Source organism: Astyanax mexicanus, chromosome 6 (genome assembly GCF_023375975.1).
Source record: "Astyanax mexicanus isolate ESR-SI-001 chromosome 6, AstMex3_surface, whole genome shotgun sequence".
Lineage (NCBI taxonomy): Eukaryota > Metazoa > Chordata > Actinopteri > Characiformes > Acestrorhamphidae > Astyanax > Astyanax mexicanus.
In genome coordinates, this window is record NC_064413.1 from 7,782,650 (window position 1) to 7,805,433 (window position 22,784).

The following is a 22,784-nucleotide window of genomic DNA, read 5'->3' on the forward strand; positions in this document are numbered from 1 at the left end:
GGTGAACCTGGTCTCTGAGGAAGAGCCGAGGGTTGTGGAACATGATATCCGGGTGATGAATAACACCCCCCTCCACTCCCAAGACGAAATCGGACATCTCGCGGTTTACCCGTTTCCGGGCCGCATCGATCCGCTTGGGGTGCATGGTGGACCTCCACTGGCGTCTTGGGGTGATATCTGACAGCATGATCTTTATGTGTGGGAAACGACGGTGGAGATCAAGCAGATCCAACTTCATCTCTGCACTGAGATGGACGGCGCTCATCCCTCCAAGGTCATTGCCGCCACAGTGGATGATGAGCACGTCCGGAGCCGTTCTTCCTTGTAGAGATTGGTTAGAGAACGGAACAAGTCCTCGCCACCTTAGTCCTCCCCAGCCGAACCAGCTGATCTCAGCCTGCACTCCCAGGTCACCTCCCAGTGAGCTCCTCGCTATCTCCTCCCCACGGCGAACATAGCTGTCGCCTATAATCCATACTGTGGGAGGAGCTGTGCAAAGAAAACAATAAAAAGAATACTAAATAATTTTCTTACAATCACAGCATGTAAATATATACTTAAATATAGTATAATTAAACAGTTAAAGAAGTACTGCAATACGACAATTCATGCTTCATCACCACCAGTAACATCACTAGTGTAGTCTGTCTACGCGGAATTAGCTAAGCGGTTGCTATGTTGTTGCTAGGTGGTATTTGATAATGATGTTAGTCTTAAAGAAACAGTAGCTTAACCAAACATGGAAACCATATTCCTGAATTCTACCCCATAACGCACCTCTCTCCAGCTGGATTTGAGGCATTTTCATCACTGGAGCTTTATCCTCCGGTGTCTCCTCCAGATTCCTTTTCTGCAGTAACCATGGTGACCACCAGGCTAGCAAGCTAGCTAGTGCCACTAATTCCACTGCTTACCTGTTAATATTAAAAGACGGTACCGATGGAAGGCGGTAAAAATGACTGTTGGTGGGGTGGAAGATAGCAATGAACATTGTGACGCACCTTGGGCAAAGTGTAAAATAGTTAATTTAACATTCTTAATTTTACTGTGTACAAAACCTTAATCTTAAATAAGAGTTAAGCTGGACAGGCCAGTGGTGGACGTGTCCGCTGAATCAGGGATTGATGAAAATTATTTACAGAAGCAAAACAATTCCTTCAAAATTGCAGAATTTACTTGCATCATCATTATCGGGTCACCCAGACCCAGCTTCCATGCCAGCAAATAGTTTGGAAAAGCTGCCAGAAGAAAGCCTCTTTCTCATCAGATCACATGTTTACATGGAGAATTTGCCAAGCATCACTGGAACTTCGATTGACCAATACTGGAGATGGGCTGGCAGAGAGCCAGTGAAGCAGAAAAGGCCCTAGTTCCCAGTGCAGTTCACTGAAATCCGAATGGTCATTAATCCAGTGTGGCGGGGGACCCTGGGGACCTTCTAGGCCTTCACAGACGTCAGAATGGGTTCGGGCTGGGGCTTAGCGCTGACCTTTTCAGTCATGCACTCTGCACAACTTCTGAAGGTGTCCTGTGGTTTCTGGCACCAGGAAGTTCCATGAGCAGATCATTTAAATCCTAAATTAGACCTTAATGAGCATCAGTGGGCATGGGTCACATACTGACCTTCTTTGGAGCACTTTTGGTAAATTTTGGCCACTGCATACCAGGAACACCCCACAACATCTGCCTAATGCTCTGATCTAGTTGACTTTACAAGTGAAGAATTTAATATTACATTAAGTACCTAACTTTTCGCTAAAGAATATAAATCCAGCATCTCGTCACAGTTTGTAGTATATTAAATGGTATGTACAGTGTTATGAAAAAAAATATTTTTTATGATTTTCTTTTATAAATCATTGGTTGTTCGGATCAGCAATTTCAGTTAAATATATCATATATCAGATGAAGACAGATATTTGAGAAGTGATTAATTTAATTAAGTTTATAGGATTTATAGTGTCCAATAATTCTTTAGACAAAACAAGGCAGGTGCATAAAGGGTTTGGAAACCCTTGCTGTTTTATTGATTTGAATATCTTTAGCACTAATTATTGGAACCCCAACATTTTCCACTGTGAGGAACTTAGTGAGGAAATGGAAAACTACAGGCATTGTTTATTTCAACCAATGATTGATAAGATCCTAATTTTGACCTGATTAACTAGTTGATTTTAATTTTTATTTTATTTTTTTAGTCCCTTTAAATTTTAAATACTGGGCAGCTTTGAAAATGAAAGTTACATTTAATGTATTAAAAATAAAGTGTGATTGATTTATTGATTAAAATGTTAAATGGTAAAAGTCTAAAACTCTAAAAATGGAATAATTTGGGATGGTTAAATTATAACTTGAGTTGACTGACGAGTCAAATTTTCCCATATTATAAATGTGTCTGCAGTTTTGGATGGACCATACATATACATATATATATATATAAAAAGACAAGGACAGCAAAACAAAGGAAGAACAGAAGTTTAATCATTATATTAAAAGTAATAACAATCAAAGAACAATCAGGATTGAAAGAAAATGGTCATCTGAAGAAAGAAACGGACGTGGAGAGTCGGGAGGGGGAGAACCGAAGAACCGAAGAACCGAAGAACTGAAGTCTACAGGAGAGTGAAAACGAGTCGACCAACACCGCCGGGCTGCTGGCGACCCTAAAGTTCAACCAAAAACGCAGCGGCCTTTTTCACAGCCGCTGATTGGTCAGTCTCTGAGAGTCCGGCGTGAGCTCCGGGAAAGCAGAGGCGTAAAAACACACATTTCCTGGGACTGGTTTGCATATACGAGTGGGCGACAACCTGCAAAAAAGGACAGCACAATCGTTCCCCCGAAAAAAAACGTCCACATGCAAACCCATTGTTGTTGTTGTTGTTGTTTTTTTTGTCTGTTTTTTGTTTGTTTTTTGAAAAATCGAAAAATACATACATCTGTGTACAATACAGACGATATTCTCTACACAATCAAGATAAGGGCAATTCTTGCTATTCGTATCAATATAGTACAGATCTATGCTTTGCACAGCAAGGATAGTTTCTGCAAGAGGGTTCAAGTACACTAGGGAACTCAAACACTGTGGCGCCTTTTTTTGGCGCTGGGGATTGTGGGAAATGTAGTCCTGGGAGGACTGCTGTAGTGTTAAGCCATGTGGGTGGGGGGGAGGTGGATGGATAGGTGTAGGGAGGTGGGGATCAAGAGGATGCACCTAGATGTCTGTGTGTCAGTGTGTGTTTGTGTGTATGTGTGTGTGTGTGTGTTCCAGTAACACAAGAAAAGGAAAAGTGAGTATGTGTGTAACGAAGACTCGCCTCGACACTAATCACCACTAATCATGATTCAACAAAACGAGGAGAAGTAAGAAAAAGGGGCTCATGCACAACAGAGTCTCTCTCTCTCTCTTTTTTCTCTTGGTGTCTCTCTCTCTCTCAACCATCCCATAATAAGAAAAGAATAAAGAAAACAAACAAACAAAAGTAAAACGAAGACATGTCCCGTCCTTTCCCTGCCTACACTCCTTCACATGTTTGTGCAATTACATGACAAGTGCTTAAGTACATCCACATCGTTTTTTAAAACTTATTTGAAACACATTTGTTGTATTTATATATATTTATATTTATACTTTACAGTCTGTTCTCTGAATTCAAATCCCAGTATTCATAATCTGTATAATCGTTTGCATTAAAGGGGAAGTCCATTAAATTTGAGGATGAACATACTCAAAGTGGTGTGAAATTTGGTGTGAAACTGTGGTTCACTTGGCTTTTAAAAAAAAAATAAACTGACCAACCACCACTTACCACATCTTCACAGTGAGGGTCAATAAGTACGTGAAAAAGCGTCAAAACTATAAAATCTAAAACTAGAGACTGACAAATATATTTATATATATTTACTATTTTATGTCATACGTAAGCACAGACACGTGTGTCTTCTGTGTTTCTATTTCCTTTTTCCTTTTTTCCTACATTTTAAATAAGTACTAAAGTTCCAGATTACGAAAAAACACATCAGGAATCATGTAGAAACTTAAAAGTGTTAAACAAACCAGAATACTCTGTAAAGCATTTATGTGATGCTGGAACTTGTGGTCTCTGAGGCTGGTAATTCTAATGAACTTATCCTGAATAACAGAGGTAACTCTTGCTCCCTTTCCTGGGGCGGTCCTGATGAGTGCCAGTTTCATCATAACGATTTTGATGCTCTTTCTGACTTCACTCGAGGATACTGTCAAAGTTCTTGAAATGTTTCGGATTGACACACCTTCATTTCTTTAAGTCATTTTTTTTTTACTTAGTTAAAAAGATTTTTGCTATAATATGGATTATCACATTACTCAAATCACATAACTCTACCTCTTCAAAAGTTTACAACTGATGCTCTCAAACACATTAAGAGACAAGAAATTCAAGTAATTAACTCTTGATAAGTTTAGCACAGCTGTAAACTGAACGCCTGAAATTCCAGATTAAAAATATATAAAATATTAAAAATATAAAACATATTCTGGTTTGTTTAACACTTTTCTGTTTACTAAACCATTTCACGTTTTTCTTCATAGTTTGGATGACTTTAGTATCAATCTACAATGCAGAACATTTTAAAATAATTGAATGAATTTAAGGCATGTTCAAACTTTTGACAGGTACTGTACATGAATAAGTTTTAAGTCACAATCTTTGACTATTGCCTTCAATATGGTTAAACATAAGCTGCATTTCAAAGTCCAGGCTGTAGTAGCGGTAGGGGGCGGGTCCTCAGTGGGACTGTCCTATGGCAGATTCCTTTTTAGTAGCTTATTGGTCACACATTTGGAATGAACAGTTTATATTTCTGTGGTGATCAGTTACATCAGTCTATGGCTGCGTCTCAATTTCACAGTATCACTAATACTATAAGGTATGTACTATATACTAATATTAATAGTGCAGGTTCATAAAGCATTATAAAGTATTAAAAAAAAAAAAAAAGCCTTGGACGTCTCGTTCCATTCACCATCACTGTGAACGGTTCTGATTTGGTAAGTTGATCTAGAAAGGAGCGTTTCACACCAAACCCACTCTGATTAAATGATTTTGATAGATTTTAACCATTTTAATTATGAAGCAATTTTGGAAAATGGATGTAAAATATCCCCCTTTAAGTGATGATTGCTTTATAAAAAATGATTTAAAGTTCCAGCATTTTAAACACATCAACTCTAGCTTGTTTACAGCCCTGCCATCAATAGTATGTACTGTTTTTAGTTTTTAATATATTTATATATATATATTGTTTTGTCAGAAATGACCTCTTCCCATATCACATTTCTCTATTGTACAAAAATATACAATTCTCCCCATTATCAAAAGCATTTTATAACAAGCCAACATTTCTTTTAGTCCATAGAAACTCTCTTGATCAAAGGGTTAAAAACTGGCATTTTTGTCCATCCCTGCATTTTAATCTCTTTAATCTCTTTCTGTCCATCCACGTTCCTCTGTTTCCAAGCCAGGGCTGCAACTTTCTAGAGTTAGTAGTAATCTGTAGCCTATTACTCCATTCATACACTAAAATAACCAATATATCCCATATATCGCCTGCTAGGCTTCCTGTAGTGTATTACAGTTTGTAAGAATGAGAGTGTGGATCATATGAACATTAAAGAGCATTATAGAGCGCCCCCTGTGCTTCCTGAAGTGTATTACAGTCTGTCAGAATCACTGTATGTTCATAGGAACATTATGAAGCATGGTAGAGCACTTTGTTGAGTACAGCAGCAGGTCAAAACTGACGTTGCTGACGACTTTTTAACCTAATCGCTGCAGCCCTGCTCTCAGCTTATGTCCGTCGTCCTGGAACACATTCAGTGGTCTCTCTCTTTCTCTTAATCTTTTCTTTAAATCTTTCACTCTCTCTCTCGCCCCTCTTCCTCCTCCTCCTCACTGGTCCACCAGCCGGCTCTCGTATTTGCTGAGGATGTTGCGGCAGCGGCCAAGTTCCTTGCGTATGTCGGCCACCTCCTGCCTTAAGGAGGCATTCTCTCGCTCAAGGAAGGCAGCCCGCACCGAGATCTGGTTCTCCTTCAGCCGCCGGGCGTCTCGCGAACGCTTCGCCGCCTCATTGTTCTTTGAGCGTCGACTCCAGTATTTATCGTCCTGGAGAGAGGTAGGATAATGAAGATGATTAATGACAGGAAACATACAACAATGCCATAGTGCAATTACACTTATTGACAATAAATAGCTTTATATGTGTTAATGTCATGATATTAGATTGAAAGGATAAGTTTACTGGGGAAAACTAAACAGTACAATTAAAAGGAGCTCTAGAACCCTAGTTCAGACCATTTTAGGTCAAGAAAGTGTGCCTCTCGAAATGCTCAAAAAAAGCAAATACTAATTCTTTAAATTAATCAGGGGTGTGTTTTGGCTGTAACGTTAAATAAACCAACCCGAGCATCATGTTCCATTCCCTTTAGGGACCAAATGCGCTCTGACTTGGCAGATTGCTATTTTAATGGTGCAGTGCTTCTGCACTTCTCAGCAGAGGAAACAGACCTGCTCATTCATGCTGTAAAGGTGTGTCAGAAGCTCATTTACAAGAACAGCAATGTTATTTTAGTTTGTATTCTGTTCATTGTTGATGTGCACGGCTGCGTGTCCTTGTGTGTGTGTATCAAGCAGGGGTGTATAGTGCAATTGTGTTGCCAAGATAGCAATGCCGTCTGAATGTTGACGTCTGCACCTGTGTTTTTCGTTGCCAAGATAGCAATACACCAGAAATTTTCCATGAACACACTCCACTTCCTCACCACCACACACATCAGTGTAGAAATATTCACAAGCTCTGTTGCCATTTAAACATTGTATAGGTTTGTACAGGTGCATTTACCTTCATGTTGTCGGGGACGAGCATCTTGCGGGCCTTTTTGATCATGGGCTGGGGCTTAAGCTCCTCATCGCTGAAGCGATGCCGCCGCGGGTCGAACGCCTCCTGTCCCGGAATACTCGACAGCGCCACGTCCGCAGGGTCGGGATCGAAGGTGACCACCATGTCATTGCCGTTGGTTGCGGGCGGGGCTGTGAGTGGGGGGCAGGAGCTAGAGGAGGGTGAGGGGGAGGTGTCTAGGCTGCCCTGAGGAGTGCCTGAATAAAAGGAGACAGAAAAAAACAACATGAGTTTCTGCTGCTGTTTATAGCATTGTTTATACAAATAAAATAATTCATATTGTTTAATTTATAGCTCTTTACAATATTCTTAAGCATTAAAATGCATTTATGTTTAATAATGTCTTAACTAGCGTCAATTAATAATTAGTCGGAAATAATTTAATAATTTAACATTGTTAATTACTGCACTGCTATTTGTGACCCTTATTGTAAAGTTTTACCATTATTTAATACAGTAATATATACCATTTTATATAATCAACTGGTTTAAAATAGTAGTTTATTTTACAAATCACATACCAGCCACAAATATTAACTAACAAGGAAGTACAAATGCTTTGTTACTTTACTTTACTAAGTATAAATGTTGGTTTACAAGAGTCACAAACAACAGAAACAGTAATAAACATTGTTAAATGGTTAAGTAATGTCTCAACTAATTATTAATTAGCACTAGTTATTTAGCATTATTAAACATTAGTAAATGTTAATGCTTAAGATGCTATGTTGTAAATAATAATGAATTGAGACATCAATCGACGTTAATTAAGTGAATAATCAGCTGAGATATTCTGATGAAATGAATGTTAATGTTAATGTACTCTTATTGGAAAGTGTTATTATTATTTAATTTGCACATATGCCCTGAGTGAGTCAAACTCCATTGGTGTACAACTGCAGTTTCACTAATGGTCAGCAGAGGGCAGCAGTAAGTAAAACACTGCATTACCCACAATTACTCCACCACTTTTCCTCATCATATATAGCATTAATATATATATATATATATATATATATATATATATATATATCATATATATCATCATTTTTGTCACGTTTTTGTTCATCAGTGATGTTTGAAGATTGTGGTGTGAACACAGAGATGATTATATTTAAATTCTATTTAAATAAAAATCAAATTAAAACAGAGCAGAGCCTATTAACCCACCAACTCACTACCCTATCCAACCGTCACCAGTGCAGTATTATTAAATTGCCACATGCTTAGAGAAAACTGCAGAATCCTCAGCACTGGTCCTTCATTCTGTCAGCCAACAGACACCACTGCCAACCAGCAACACAATGGTAGTGATGAAAGGAGAGAGCAAAAAAAATAATAATTATTTATGTCTCCCTATTCAAACAGATAGGAAGCTGTATAAGCGGATGTTCCATATTTTTGCACTATAATCTGCACTATCAATGGATATCTATTTTCTGGTCTATTTTATACATAAGGCACACCGGATTTTAAAGCGCATTATGTGACAATAGTAAGGAACTGCTGTATCACCATGTTTTCCTCTAATTCAGCAGGTCTCGCTGCTGGGTGATGGTGAGGGGGTAGCTAAAAGCTAAGCTAAGTAAACAAAACTGTAATGTTAATAAAAAAACATTTTATATTAACATTATATTTATGAACAGCTTTTTTTAATCAACTTTTTCAAGGTATCAGTGTTTTGTTTCTAAGGTAAGATGCTAATTTTAGCCTAATTTCAACATGGACCATTAGCAAAGCTGAACATATGCTCCACAACAAAGAGGGCACAACATAAAATCTTATTTTTTTTTATAAATCTTAATTTTTATTATTAAATGTCTCTTTCTAGACTGAAATAGCACAGTGCAAGCTAGGTCAGTCATGGTAATTGTGTTTATTTGCATGTATAATCACATATATAAAAGTGAACAGTATTTAAGCCAGTTATGCTAAATGACCTATGCTTTAATAACTGTGACTCAATACACACAGTGTGGACACAGCAGTAGGTGAAAGAAAAACTATATATATTTCTCAAATTATGATTAATTACAATTTTGTTGTCTTTAAAAGGGTATAAATGCTTTCTCATGCTATTTTATTATCATTTTGTCAGTGACATTTAATGGTCTAAAAATGACAATAAAATTGTTTATGACAATTTCGTTGACAATACAGCTCTGAAAAAAATTAAGAGACCACAGTTTCTGAATCAGTTTCTCTGATTTTGCTATTTATAGGTATATGTTTGAGTAAAATGAACATTGTTGTTTTATTCTATTAACTATAGATAATATTTCTCCCAAATTCCAAATAAAATATTGTCATTTAGAGCATGTATTTGCAGAAAATAAGAAATGGCTGACATAACATAAATATTCAGAGCTTTCTGACCTCAAATAATGCAAAGAAAACAAATTCATATTCATGAAGATTAAAGAGTTTAGAAATTAATATTTGCTGGAATAACCCTTGTTTTAATCATGCATTTTTTCATGCATCTTGGAATCTTCTCCTCCACCAGTCTTACACACTGCTTTTGGAAATTTTTTTTGCCACTTCTTTTGCAAAAATACAAACAGTTCAATACTAAAAACAAAAATTAATTCAGATGTCAGAAATTAACGTTTTAGTGCATTTGAGGTGGAAAAATTAGATTTTGAGAATTTAACTTCGACTTTTGTTTTCTGGGTTATGAATTTTGTGACATCCTCTGATCAAGTTATATACTGAACCTTAAACACTGTTTACATACGACATCACAAACTGTGAGGTAAATAAGGAAAGTTTTCCATGCCACGAGCCCTTTAACTCCGCCTCTCAACTCGCCTCTTACACACACATGCCCTCACACACTCACACACATGCCCTCACACACTCTCACACACACACTGGTACACAGACACACTCACTCACTCACTCCTCCCACTCCTCCTCCCGCCCTCTCTCACTCTGCTGCTCTCGCCGCCGCACGTGAGAGAACGCGTGCATGCGCACCACGTGTGTGAAATGAGGAAGAGATTTTGAAAACACGCGAAGAGACAAACACACTCTCGCGCACACACTCACAAACACGCGCGCTGAGCACACACTCCGTCACTCACTCACACACACACTGGCTCACTTCCTTTCATTAGATGTGTGCGGTTCTGTCCAGCTGTCCAGCTCTCCCTCTCTTCATCTCTTTCTGTCTCTCTCTCTTTCTGTCTCTCTCTGTCTCTTCATCTCTTTCTGTCTCTCTCTCTTTATCTGTTTCTGTCTCTCTCCTTCTCTTTTTCTCTCTCTTGCATTCCTCCTTCTTTCTCTCTCATTCTCTCTCTCTCTCTTTCCGTCTCTCTCTCTTTTTCTATCTCTCTTTTCCTGTCTGTCTCTCTATATCTTTTTATTGCATGTATCTTTATCTCTCTTTATCTCTGTTTCTGTCTCACTTTTCTGTCTTTCTTTCCCTGTCTCTCTCTCTCTTTGCATGTCTCTGTCTGTCTCTTTTTCTCTCTTGCATTCCTCCTTTCTCTCTCCTTCTCTCTTTCTGTCTGTCTCTCTATTTCTCTTTGTGTATCTCCTTCTCTGTTTTTTTTTGTTTGTCTTTCTCTCTGTTTCTGTTTCTTTCTGTTGTTCTTTCTCTGTCTATCTGTCTCTCTCTCTTTGCATGTCTCTCTGTCTGGCTCTCTTTTTTTCTGTCTCTTTTTGAATGTCTCCCTCTTTCTGTCTTTCCTTTTCTCTTTCTCTTAGCCTGTCTCTCTCTCTGTCTCTCCATCTCATATTTTCTGTCTTACTCCCCAGCTAAAACAGAACATTAAAAGAATGTTTAGCTATGTTTTTAAAAGGTTCCAGAAAGGTAAGCCTGTAATGTTAACAGGACATTCTGAAAACGTGTGACATATTAATGGTTTGGATCAAAACGTTATTAGAACGTTTCTCTCATAACACTCCCAGCTAGACGAATACTAACATTATGGAAACATTAAAAATATAATTCCCTAAACTAAATATTAAAGTCTTAACACAGGAATTGCAGCAATGTTACCAGAACATTTAAAAATGTTTAATAAAAATGTTCTAACAAATTCCAGGAAACATGACAGACCGAATGTTCTAAGAATGTTAACTCTAACATTAGCTGGGTCTATCTGTCTCTCTCTCATGCTCTCTCTCTCTCTGTCTCTCTCTCTTTCTATGTGTCTTTTATCTTCTGTTATGTCCCTCGTGACTGATAGCAGTGTACTTACTGTACATTCCAAGCCCAGCCGAGTCTTAACTGCACATAGGATAAACAAGGGCCTCACACACACACACACACAAACACACACACACACTCAGCAAGGTCTCATAAATCAGATCCTTCAGGCAGGGTCAGGTTGTTGGGAGATTACTGGGATTTTAAGGGTGTTTGAACTTTTATCAATAATCCATTCAGACTGAAGTGTATAAGAGTGACTGGTGTGCGGGTGGTTTGAGTGGTAGAGTGGGTATTGGGTTGGTGGTTGCTGTGGTTTAGTGGTTGGTATGGTGTAGTAGGTATTGGTTTAGTGGTTGGTGTGGTGTAGTGGTTGGTGGTTTAGCGGGTATTTGTGTAGTTGTTGGTGTGGTGAATGGTTGATTGATATTATGGGCTGTAGAGGGAGAAATAAGCAAAACCTTTCAAGTCTTTCTTTGAGGAAAATTGTTTTTAAACATTTCAATTATTTTCTTTCACATTTGTTACAAACTAGAGATCCTCTACCCATCTTTGCTTATCCAATACAAATTATTAGTACAAAACTGGAATTTATCGCAGGCCGTAAATGCCGTAATCCATGTATATTAATAAATGAATTTAACCTCAATCTAAAATTCTTTACCACATGCTTTGATTAATGGGACAACACTAACAATGAAAATCTTTGCTGCAATGTTCCCTGAAACCAAACGTCAAACATGAGCTGCAAAGACCTAAACTTTACGTAGACTAGATGAACTTACAGATGACCTCTCGGACTTACCTCTGTCCCTTACGTAAGTGATGGAAATCTACACTACCTGGCCAAAAAAGGTCATTACCTGGATTTAACTAAGCAAATAGGTAAGAGCCTCCCATTGGATAATTACTGCAGGAAGTGATTATGCTTCAGTTGGCATCAGTTTACAGTACTTAATCCTAACTGATGCAGTGAGTAGCTTCTCACTTAATAAACAACCATGTGGAAAGACACTGTGGTCCTGTGGTTCATGAAAAACATGTTATTCTGTTTCAGAAGGATCAATTTATTGGAATGCATCAATCAGACAACATCTTAGGAGATTACTGAAACGGGTTTAGAACTAGAACTGTCCAGCACATTACTATTATATGATGGTGTAATCATATAATATAAAAAAAACACTAAAACTCAGGGATATGTTTAATAGTGAAAGTAAGAGCATTTCCATACGCAAAATGCAGTAAAGGGAACTCAAGGGATTGGGATTTAACAGCTGTTTATCTTTAAGAAAACCACTTATCAATAAGGCTAACTGGCGAAAACGGCTTTAAATGATTGGACTCTGGAGCAATGGAAGAAGGTCATGTGGTCTGATGAGTCAAGATTTAACCTGATTTAACCTGAGTGATGATGGAGCATCAGGGTAAAAAGAGAGGCAGCTAGGCATGCCTAGTGCCTTCTGTACAAGCTTGACAATGCCAGGATTCATGGGGAAAAGATAGTGAAAGGGTCCAAAGGGGGTCCAGACCTAAACCATAGTAGAGTGTAGAGTGTGTGACCTTTTTTTTTGGTCAGGCAAGTGTTTAAAACATGGAGTTGACGAGGACAAAAAACAAGGACTCACCGTGCAGGCAGTCACCATTCCTCATCATGTCCAGGCCGAGCAGCGTGGGCGAGGAAGAGGCGGAGGCTGACGACGACGATGATGATGACGACGATGAAGACGAAGAACAGGGCAGTGGGGAGGTGGGCATGCACTGGGAGCTTTGTGAGGGAACCTGTGCGGCGTTGGAGCCGCCGTTAATGCTGCCCATGCCGTTCTCCGTCAGGAACTCCTCCAGGTCCATGTACTGCAGCTGAAACAGGCCGCCGTCGCACGGCAGCGTCCGCTCCCATAGCGACCCGCCCAGGAAGCCGTTTGTGCCGTTGGAGAAACCAGAAGTGCTGGAGCTGCCTGCACCGTCCGAGGCGAGACCACCAGCACCCCGTCCGCGTCCGATACACCGACCCATAGAGTCCTCGTCTACATCTAACCTGTCCTTATCTGAAAGAGAGATAGAGAACCAGGTCAGCATTTAACATTCAATGTTTCAGCAAAAACTCAAGTGCAGAGTTTATTTCAACAGTTTTCCAGATTATAGGTAGGTACACAAGTAGTGGTTCTCTCATAATACACCACCCAGCACAGAAGACTATCCAACTTCCAACCCAACTCCACTGCACCAATGGAACCAGTACAGCTAACCCATATAACATAAACACACAAATAACGCCCACAAACAACACAACCCCCCTCCAAAAAAAATACACATAATAACTATTTAAAGAGTTGTGTTTTAACACTTTCAATGAGTTGGGTTGCTGGGAAAATGCCTAGGGCCATTTTTTTACATTGTGATTTTAACACTGTGGATTTTATTGTGTATAAATCTCAATAGGTTTCTTTAAAATAGAGGTTTTCAAACCAAACTGCTCTGAATGACCGAATGAGGAATTTTGAACCTTAAGGTGGATTTTTCCTTTAACCGCTAAACTGAAAAAGCAGCCCCACCTTAAGAATAGCTGTAAAAATCTCAATTCGCCCTCAATTCGCCCTGAGGAAATACTTTCAGGCGGGAAGATTTCAGGCTGCTTTTGAACCTTTTAGGTTGACTAAGTCATAACCTGAAATTTATCTTGTGTAATCAGTGAGGATAAAAACAAGCTGTTTTAATTCAGAAACAAACAGTCCACTGCTGACCCGGCTTAGTCAGTTAAACATACCAATACTATTAAAAATTAAATCTGTCTCAGAATTCTGTATCACAGCTTGCCAGCTAGCAGCACCCTGTATCACCCTGCTCTGACCAGTGGTAAACGATTAGCATCCCCACTAGGGGTGGGACAATATATTGATATGTGGAAATATCGTATAGTTTTTGGTTTGCATTATATTATTGATTTGTGATATCAAATATGCATGTATTTATTGAAACATAGGTGCTCTAAACTCCCTAAGATTCGACCCCCAATTAGACTTACTAAAGTTACTGCTTCATTACTCCACATGGAGGCACTAATCAAATGGATAGGGTAAACCTGTGGTGAATAATACTGGTTATTAAATTCTGTGAAACTGACACCAATAAATCTTTAATTCCTGGTATTTGATTATTTTAGAGTATTAGATGCTGTGTAGAAGTATTGCAGTATCATAGAGAATTGTCTTGTGAAATATCGTTGAGTAGTGATCGACTGAATAATCAGATTTTCTAAAAAAACATAAAAAACATCATTTTGTACACAATGCCGATATTTAATTAACACTTCAGGCACCTCTCCAGACACCAACAAGAATTGGAGGCTGGACTGCAGTTATTGCTCACATTTTTATTGTATAATTTATTAATTATTAAAGATGACACACTCATCTAAATATCATTAAGATGTAATTTTTATAGAGGATGCTGTGGAAGCCCTCTGTAGGAATGCGGAGACACTGGAAAAAGCTTATCTTTTACTGAAGTAAGATAATATTATTGCACTTCTTACGTGTCAATATTTTACCCATTTTCTTTGTTTGTTGTGAATAAACTGTAAAAGAGATTCCGTTACCTTTAGAGTAATAAGCTATTTTAATGCAGTAATTTTATTATGTAGTATTTTTATTTTTAGTAGTAGTAGTAGTAGTAGTATTAATAATAAAAGGGGGATCAGTTCCGAAAAACCCTAAATATTGGCTTTATATATCAGCCTTTATAAGTGGGTTTTTTTACCATCATGAGTTTGTTTCACAATATATTGTAGTATACCCAATTGTTACCCATAACCTGTTTTTAATTATATTTAATGTTGTTTTACTATATATATTTTTTCTTCTTTTGTTTTATTCTTTTGTATGCCACTATGTAACAGAGTCGCTATTGCGTTTATATATATTGTGCACAGTACTGTTATCTATAAAAAAGAATAAGACATGCACAAAAATGATATATGCATAGAGGCAGTGTCAGAAACCACATAAGCATATCTATAAGGCAATCCAGAACACCTCCACATGGTTACAGGCAAATGTGTAGGCACAATGTAGGAACAGTCCTAATTGGTGTACATATATTTCCATATCTTTTTACATTATCCTTATAACTCCAGTGCAGAACTAAAGAACCAGACAAACCTACCGTAGCTGCTCCACTGCATGATGTGAATGTAAAGAATATATTTAATGTATTTAAGCTGCCTGTTCCATACAAATCACAAATAATGGCCTATCCAGACTCAGACACAGTATTTTAGAAATTATTTAAAAGTTTGGTATGGGTAAAAATCCCTACCTCAATCTATATACCAGCAATAAAGACAAACTACTGAGTGACCATATATATATATAGTAATAAAACTATTATTGTAGGTATTATGATTATATACACTGAAGGAGGTGGAGCTTGAGTCTTTCATCAGGGTGAATATATACTGTGGCTTGAAAAAGTATTTGTCCAAAGTAAATATAAAAATCACTTTTTTTTATATAATAATAATTTTATTTATTAAAGTAAAAAAAAATGGCAAAACCAACCTAGCCCTGTGTAAAAAGTATTTTCCCACTAAACCTAATAATTTGATTGTGCTACCCTTGGCGGCAACAACTGCAATCAAGCTTTACTGATAACTGGCAACGAGTCTTTTACATCTCTGTGGAATTTTTTAGAAATGTTGGCCCACTCTTCTTTACAGAATTGTTTTAATTTCATGCATTGGATATTTTTCTACTAGGAGCGACTAGGCCACTCCAAAACCTTCATTTTGGTACCATTGACAATTTTGCCAGTCTCTTTCATATTATTGAAAAAATAACACTGACTTAAACTGAGACAAGTGAAACCTGCAGTTCTTTAAATGCTGTTCTGGGTTCTTTTGTGACCTCCTGGATGAGTTGTCCATGCCCTTTTGGAATTGTTTGTCACTCCTGGGAAGTCACTATTTGTGAATAATAGCTCTAACTGTGGTTCTCTGGAGTCCCAAAGCTTTAGAAATAACTTTGTAACCTTTTCCAGACTGATAGATGACCAATGACTTTTTTTAGCTGCTTAATGTTGTCATACAGGTTCTATTTTTAATGATTTCTTGATTCTACGGGTCTGGTAGTCATCAGGCCTGGTTGTGGTTAGTAAAATTAAACTCAGCTTTTTATAAAATGCTAGACTGGTTTGGATAGTTTTTTTTCCTTAATAAATTAAATAAAAGGTGTTTTTTTATGTTTACCCAGGTTATATGTGTATGATATTAAAGTTTGTTTGATAATCTGAAAAATGTAAGAATGTAAGAAAAACTAAAGAAATTTGTAAGGGGCAAATAGCTTTTCAAGCTACTGTATTAATAATACTCTAAATGTAGGTATTGTGATGTTATACACTGAGAGGTGGAGCTACAGTCTCTCATTAGGGTGAATATATATATATATATATATATATATATATATATATATATATATATATATATATTAATAACACTCTAAATGTAGCTATTATTTAAAAAGTACTTATAAAACAGAAGATGAATAGCTATAGTATAGTGTTTGTGTCCTCACCCTTTATTTCACAGCAGTCTCTGAAGCGCTGGTCCCCCTTCATTGGCAGCTGCAGGAGGGATTTGAGGTTAGCCACAGAGTTTATTTGTCCGCCGCTCAGGGAGCCTCCTGGCTGGTTGGAGCTGCCGCACTGCGGGCTGGCTCCAGCAGGGGGCAGGTCAGGGGGCAGGAGCTGAGAGAGTGGCCCGGCCATCAGCTGACGCTGGAGGAGATCACTACTATTCAATGAACACACAGCAATAAATCACATGACCCTGAAGAGTGAGTAAACAAGCACACTGCAAGATCTAAAGGGCCCATACATGTGATTTTCCACATTTTTATTTCAGCATATTAAACTTCTAAATTATGCATTCAAATGGGAGCTTAACAGTAAATTAACTCATAATAATTGAGTTTAGTCTGTTGCCATTGTCAGATACTTTTTTATTGGCTTCAGGCACCATCTATTTGCATTATAATCGTGACTGTCCCTCAGTTTCTGACCCTCAGAGTCAGTGAGTAGTCATTTCCCCCTAGACTACCTTATGTTAACTTTGCAGATCATATATTATAATTAACATGCTGGCCATTATGTTATAGGCTTTAAGAGTAAGTTACTATTTTCTGAGCTGCTTACTACTGCTAACTCTGTAATGGCTATATTCTATACTGTTAATTTTCCATGAGCATTTCAAATCTATATCTTACTTAAATTAAATTAAGATCTCAAACAAAAATATTTAATATACCTGACCATACAATTACAGTATTTTTTCATATTTTCAAATATTTCTATATGTATTTGATATATTGAAACATTTAATATAAGGAAAATTACGTTTTCATGATATGGGTACTGGGTTAATATTATATTAATATGCGTAAACAGGCTTTGTCACATCACAAAACAGCGACTTTAGAATATACGTTTTTTTTCTTTCTTTCTTTTTTTTTATCCCATTTTCTCCCCAAATCAACAAGGCCAAAAACCTAACCCACTAATTAGGATTCCCCATATCACTAGTGATTCCCCAACACCAGGAGGGTGAAGACTAGCACATGCCTCCTTTGATACACCACCTTTTTTCAAACTCCTGCTTATGTAGCATTGGCTACATCTAATTTCTCGGCGGGAAGTACAGCAACTCACACTAGGAGAGAGAGCAAAGCCAATTGTGCTCTCTCAGGGCTCCAGCAGCTTATAGCAAGCTACATGAACAGGATTCAAACCAGCTATCTCCTGATCATAGTGGCAGTGCCTTAGTCCGCTGGACCACTTGACCGAGGGGAGGAGATTGTGGGATTTTAAATATTTGATAATTTTGACACACTAAATCAAACTCTTATTTTAGAAAAAAAAATGAGTGAAAATTCATAATATGATTTGCATGATATGGGCCCTTTAATTCCATTAACATAACATTCTGCAATCTTAACTATTTGTAACATCTAATTTCTAGATTATCATAAAAACACAGAACACTGTATCAGTCTAAAATGTGACACTTTTAAATATCTTATAACAGTACAATTATGAGAAATATGATATATTAATATTGCCAGCATATCATTTCTGCAGGTAACTACAGTACAGGTGCATGCTTTCTCGGTCAACACACCTGAACCAAGAATTTACAGGTGTGTTTGAAATACCACTGGCTGAGTCGCCCCAGCAGTTGGCATCAGAGTCTGACAGCCATTTATAAATTTGTCTATTGAAGCCCATGCTAACATGCTTTAAACACATACTGTATAAACACCTTGGCTTTACTCAACATGCTACGCTAAGCTAATAACCGTGAGGTATGCACTTAAAGGGCCACAAAACCCTCTGTTTTTTGCTGACTCCACCCTCAGTTCAAATTTAAAATAGCCTATAAAAATTGGATGTTTGGGGGGGCACTGTGTCATGTATGGGTTTAGAGAAAATATGAATAATTAAGAGCATTTCAGTTTTGCACTGTATAGGCCCTTTAATTTCAGTAAAGTCATTGTTTTAAGGATATTATAAGGTTAACAGGCCTATGTCTGCACATGGTACACTGTTTTTAACAGTGTGAATAGCTTTACAACACTATTTTAACACTTTAATTACACTATAAAGAAATAATTAGCCTTTATCTATTTGCCAGAATAGCATTGCCAATCCCAGTGGGGTACAAAACACAACCCATATTTGCCAGGAAAACACACCTAAATTGCGCATTTGTGAGAATGTTATATCTGCTACTGGTGTGCTAGAAGCTAACACAGAACAAATGTGCACTTAAAACACAATACAGACATGAAATTAGCTGATCTCTGTTCTGATTGGCTGGCCTGGGCTGAAACACTCCTTATAACTTCCGTAAGAATAGGCTTCAGTAAGAATAAGCGCTGTAGGCCAGGTTTGTGACATCACAAAACGTAAATTAATGATGTACCATTTTTGTCAATGCTTATACACTGCATTAAACTTTTATTTTGAAAAATTGGGAGAAATTCAGTTTTGCAAAGTATGGGCCCTTTAATAATTACATTTCATTTTCCATATTTTTTAGTGCTTTAACTGTAACATTTCTCATTCAGAGCTATAAGGTCTGGACACATGCACTACTTTAAGACCAGTGCAGATAAAGAGTGTGGAAAAGCAGCTGATCTCCATTCTGATTGGCTGGCCTGGGCTGAAACGCTCCTTATAACTTCAGTAAGGACAGACTGTAGGCTGTAGGCCAGGTTTGTGACATCACAAAAGAGTTTTTTGCGAAATTCTGACAATGTTTATATTCTGCATCTAAGCTCTTATTTTAAAAAATTGAGTGATTTATTTTACACAGCATGAGCCGTTAATAATTTTATTTAATTTTCCATTTTAGACCAGTGTATGTATTGGCTGGCCTGAGCTGAAACACACCTTATAAGTTCAGTAAGAATAGGCTTTAAAGGCTGCAGGCCAGGTTTGTGACATCACAAAATCAGAAAAATTGTCAATGTTTATATGCTGCGTCAAACAATTTTTTTTTTATTGTATTATGTTTTTTCAAAAACTGAGAACTGTAAACTGTAAACAGCGAGTAAACAGCAAGTTTGTGATGTACCATTTCTGGTATGCAAATGGGGGTAAATTTGACACTGTTTATATTCTGCATCAAACTCTTATTTTGAAACATTAGAGTGATTCATTTTTGCACGGTATGGGCCCTTTAACTGCAATCTTTTTAGTGGTTCAACTAATATTTCACATTATGAGCATTATATATATATATATATATATATATATATATATATATATAATGCTCATAATGTGAAATATATATATATATATATATATATATATATATATATATATATATAATGATCATAATGTGAAATATTATATAATATATATATATATATATATATATATATATATATATATATAGTCCTAACTGTATATGTAGGAGCATTCAATTTCATACCTGGTAGAGTGGTTCAGATTTGCACTATATGGGCCCTTAAAAAAATCCATTTCATATTTCATCTTCTTTAGGGGTTTTAACTATAACATTTCTCATAATTAGCATTTCAGAACTACAAGATCTGGATACATGCACTAGTTTAATATCAGTGCAGATCTTTTTCTTGGCTATCTAAAGCAGTGGAGATCTGAGCAGGCTTACCTTTAGGCTTCTTCAGTGAAGGCTGCTTCAGAATATGAGTTGCATACTATCTCTATCTGCATGTGGTGGTGCTGCTGCTGGAGGAGGTTCTGGAGGTGTTGTAGGTGAGTTAGGTGGTTGAGCTGGTGCTGCTGGTGGTGCTGCTGGTAGTCCACTGGGTTAAAGCGTTTAAAATCCCTTGCAGTTACTCCAGAGCTACAGAAACTTTGCACAGATGGAAAAATGATTCACGTGCGTCCAGGATTAAACGGAGCTCCGTGCGCAAAGACGGGAAAGTTGCTGTTTAGGAGGAAAAACGGTGGGAAATTCCGGCGGAGGCAGAAAATCACAGCGGAGACGCGCGAGAACCCGGTGAAGAGCCCGAACGGCGATCCCTGAAAAAAAGAAATGAAAACAAAACGCGGGGGGGAACGGACCCGTGCACGAGCAGCCCGTGGCGACGGCACGCTGTGATTGGCTGGATGTTATCGCTCGCTCCCTCGCTCTCTCTCTCTTCAGCCTCTATCGCTTTTTCCCTTCCTCGCTGTGTGTGCGCGCGCGCGTGCGCGTGTGTCTCAGGCTCCTCGCTCAGCTGGAACGAACACGGGCGAAGTCACGTGACGTCACACCTCTTCCCCGGCCTCATGAATATTAATAACATTAATGAGGCACGCCCCCTCGTGAGAGGCACGCGCGAGAGAGCGAGTGAGTAAAAATATATATAAATAAATAAATCAATGATAGCGAATCCATCAATGATTCACTAATAACGAATCGATTCAGTAAACAACCTGAATCATATTATTACTGTTATACTATTATAATATACTATACTATAATAACAACTACAGACACTGGTTATGTGTTATAGCTTATAGTACATACAGTGGTTTATATACACAAAATAAAATGTATAAAAATAAATATTGTATTTAAATATTTCATACATATTTCATAGGATTTTGTGTATATATGTATGCAAACATTTTTTAATGACATTTGCTTTTTATGTTTTTGCTTGTTATGAATTTTGTTTTACTTTTTTGTCACGTTTTGTTCACTTTGTTCTTTCTGTCTTTAAGGCTTAACCAGCATTTTATGCATTGACTTCATAAATACTTATATACTGTTGATTACATTGTATTATTGTATTAATATCATAGTGACTAATGACTATTATTATTATTATTTTCTTCCTCTTCTTGTTATTATTATTATTACTAATATTCTTATTATTATTTTTTTATTATTATTATATATTTTTCCAGAGTCATACAGTAAGAGAGGGACGGAAAGAGATATATACATATAGTAGCAATGATACAGTCCCTACTAGCATTATTATTATTAATATTAAAGTATTTATTATTGTAGTTTTTCCAGAGTCATACAGAGAGGACGAGTGATTGAAAGTGATTGAGAGAGAGAGGGAGGGAGGGAAAGAGAGAGAGGCAGTTTTTCTCCTCGCTGCTAATCCGCTGAAAACGTGAGCAGCTCGTGCACGCGGTGTCCCTTAAAAGTACGGAGACGCTTCACGAGAGCACATGGCAGCAGCACGCGCGCACAATGCCGGCATGGCCGCCGCCTCTCCGTCATTGGCCGAGAGACTCCCGGACTCCTCCCCTCGGCGGCGCGGGTTGGCGGAGGCGTGTTTCTCGGCCCCGCCCACACATTCCCCCCATGCTACAGCCGCGTGAGAGTACACAGCGCCAGGACAGCAGCTCGGAACCGTGGATATGCTGTGTGTGTGTGTGTGTGTGTGTGTGTGTGTGTGTGTGTGTGTGTGTGTGAAGGAAATGGGTTTGCCCAGGATGAACCTGATAATCCTGAGGTGGAACAGCAAATTTAGAGAAAATATTCTGCCATGATAGCAAAAAGAACGTTGAATAAACGTTATTTTTATGTTGCATTACATTTTCTAAGGTTGTGTGTGTGTGTGTGTGTGTATATATATATATATATATATATATATATATATATATATATATATATATATATATATATAATGTAAGTAAAGTTTAATATAAACAATACATACAAACCCGTAAGGTTGAATCAATGTTAAATCAATGTTGTTTCAATGCACTAATGTTATGGAAAAATGAACATTGATTCAGCATACTGTTGCTATCTGGGCTTAACCCTCTGTAACCCAGCAGCAGCAGGGCGAGCTATGACAGGGTGGTAGAGGGTAATCCACCATAATGTGGCCAAGTTTGAGGAAAGGTCAGTCATAAACAAAGCAGGAGTTCTTATCCTGTCCAGATAATCTATAGCAGTAATCTGAAAGTGATATATAGTTTTAAAGGGCCTGTATCCAACAAAACGCCATCTTTCTTTATCCTGACTAATGTAAATAACACCAGGTAGTTTGTAGATAATCTTAAAGTAGTAATTAATTAATACTTTACTACAACTTTACTACATTAATACTTTGTGTACCAACCTGCCAAACCTGCACTATTACAATTAGCATATAGGATATACCTTATAGTATTATAGTATAAGTGTGTAGTACACAAC

General features: G+C 37.6%; 1 protein-coding gene across 3 annotated transcripts; it reads right to left on the minus strand.

The window, feature by feature from the left end:
- Window positions 1-2,459: 2,459 nt before the first annotated feature.
- dbpb (D site albumin promoter binding protein b) lies at window positions 2,460-20,896 on the minus strand. Of its 3 annotated transcripts, none has more exons than XM_007256471.3 (5): window positions 20,283-20,896; window positions 16,663-16,877; window positions 12,721-13,140; window positions 6,880-7,133; window positions 2,460-6,143 (listed from the first exon to the last, which is right to left on the minus strand). In XM_007256471.3, the coding sequence occupies exons 2-5, from the start codon at window positions 16,853-16,855 to the stop codon at window positions 5,928-5,930; spliced, it is 1,083 nt and encodes a 360-aa protein (XP_007256533.2). In that variant the 5' UTR covers window positions 16,856-16,877; window positions 20,283-20,896; the 3' UTR covers window positions 2,460-5,927. The 3 variants fall into 3 exon arrangements, with proteins under 3 accessions (XP_007256533.2, XP_007256532.2, XP_049336359.1); XM_007256470.3 differs by having other exon boundaries at window positions 16,663-16,880; window positions 20,283-20,895; XM_049480402.1 differs by lacking the exon at window positions 20,283-20,896 and having other exon boundaries at window positions 16,663-19,641.
- Between the last annotated feature and the right edge of the window lie 1,888 nt (window positions 20,897-22,784).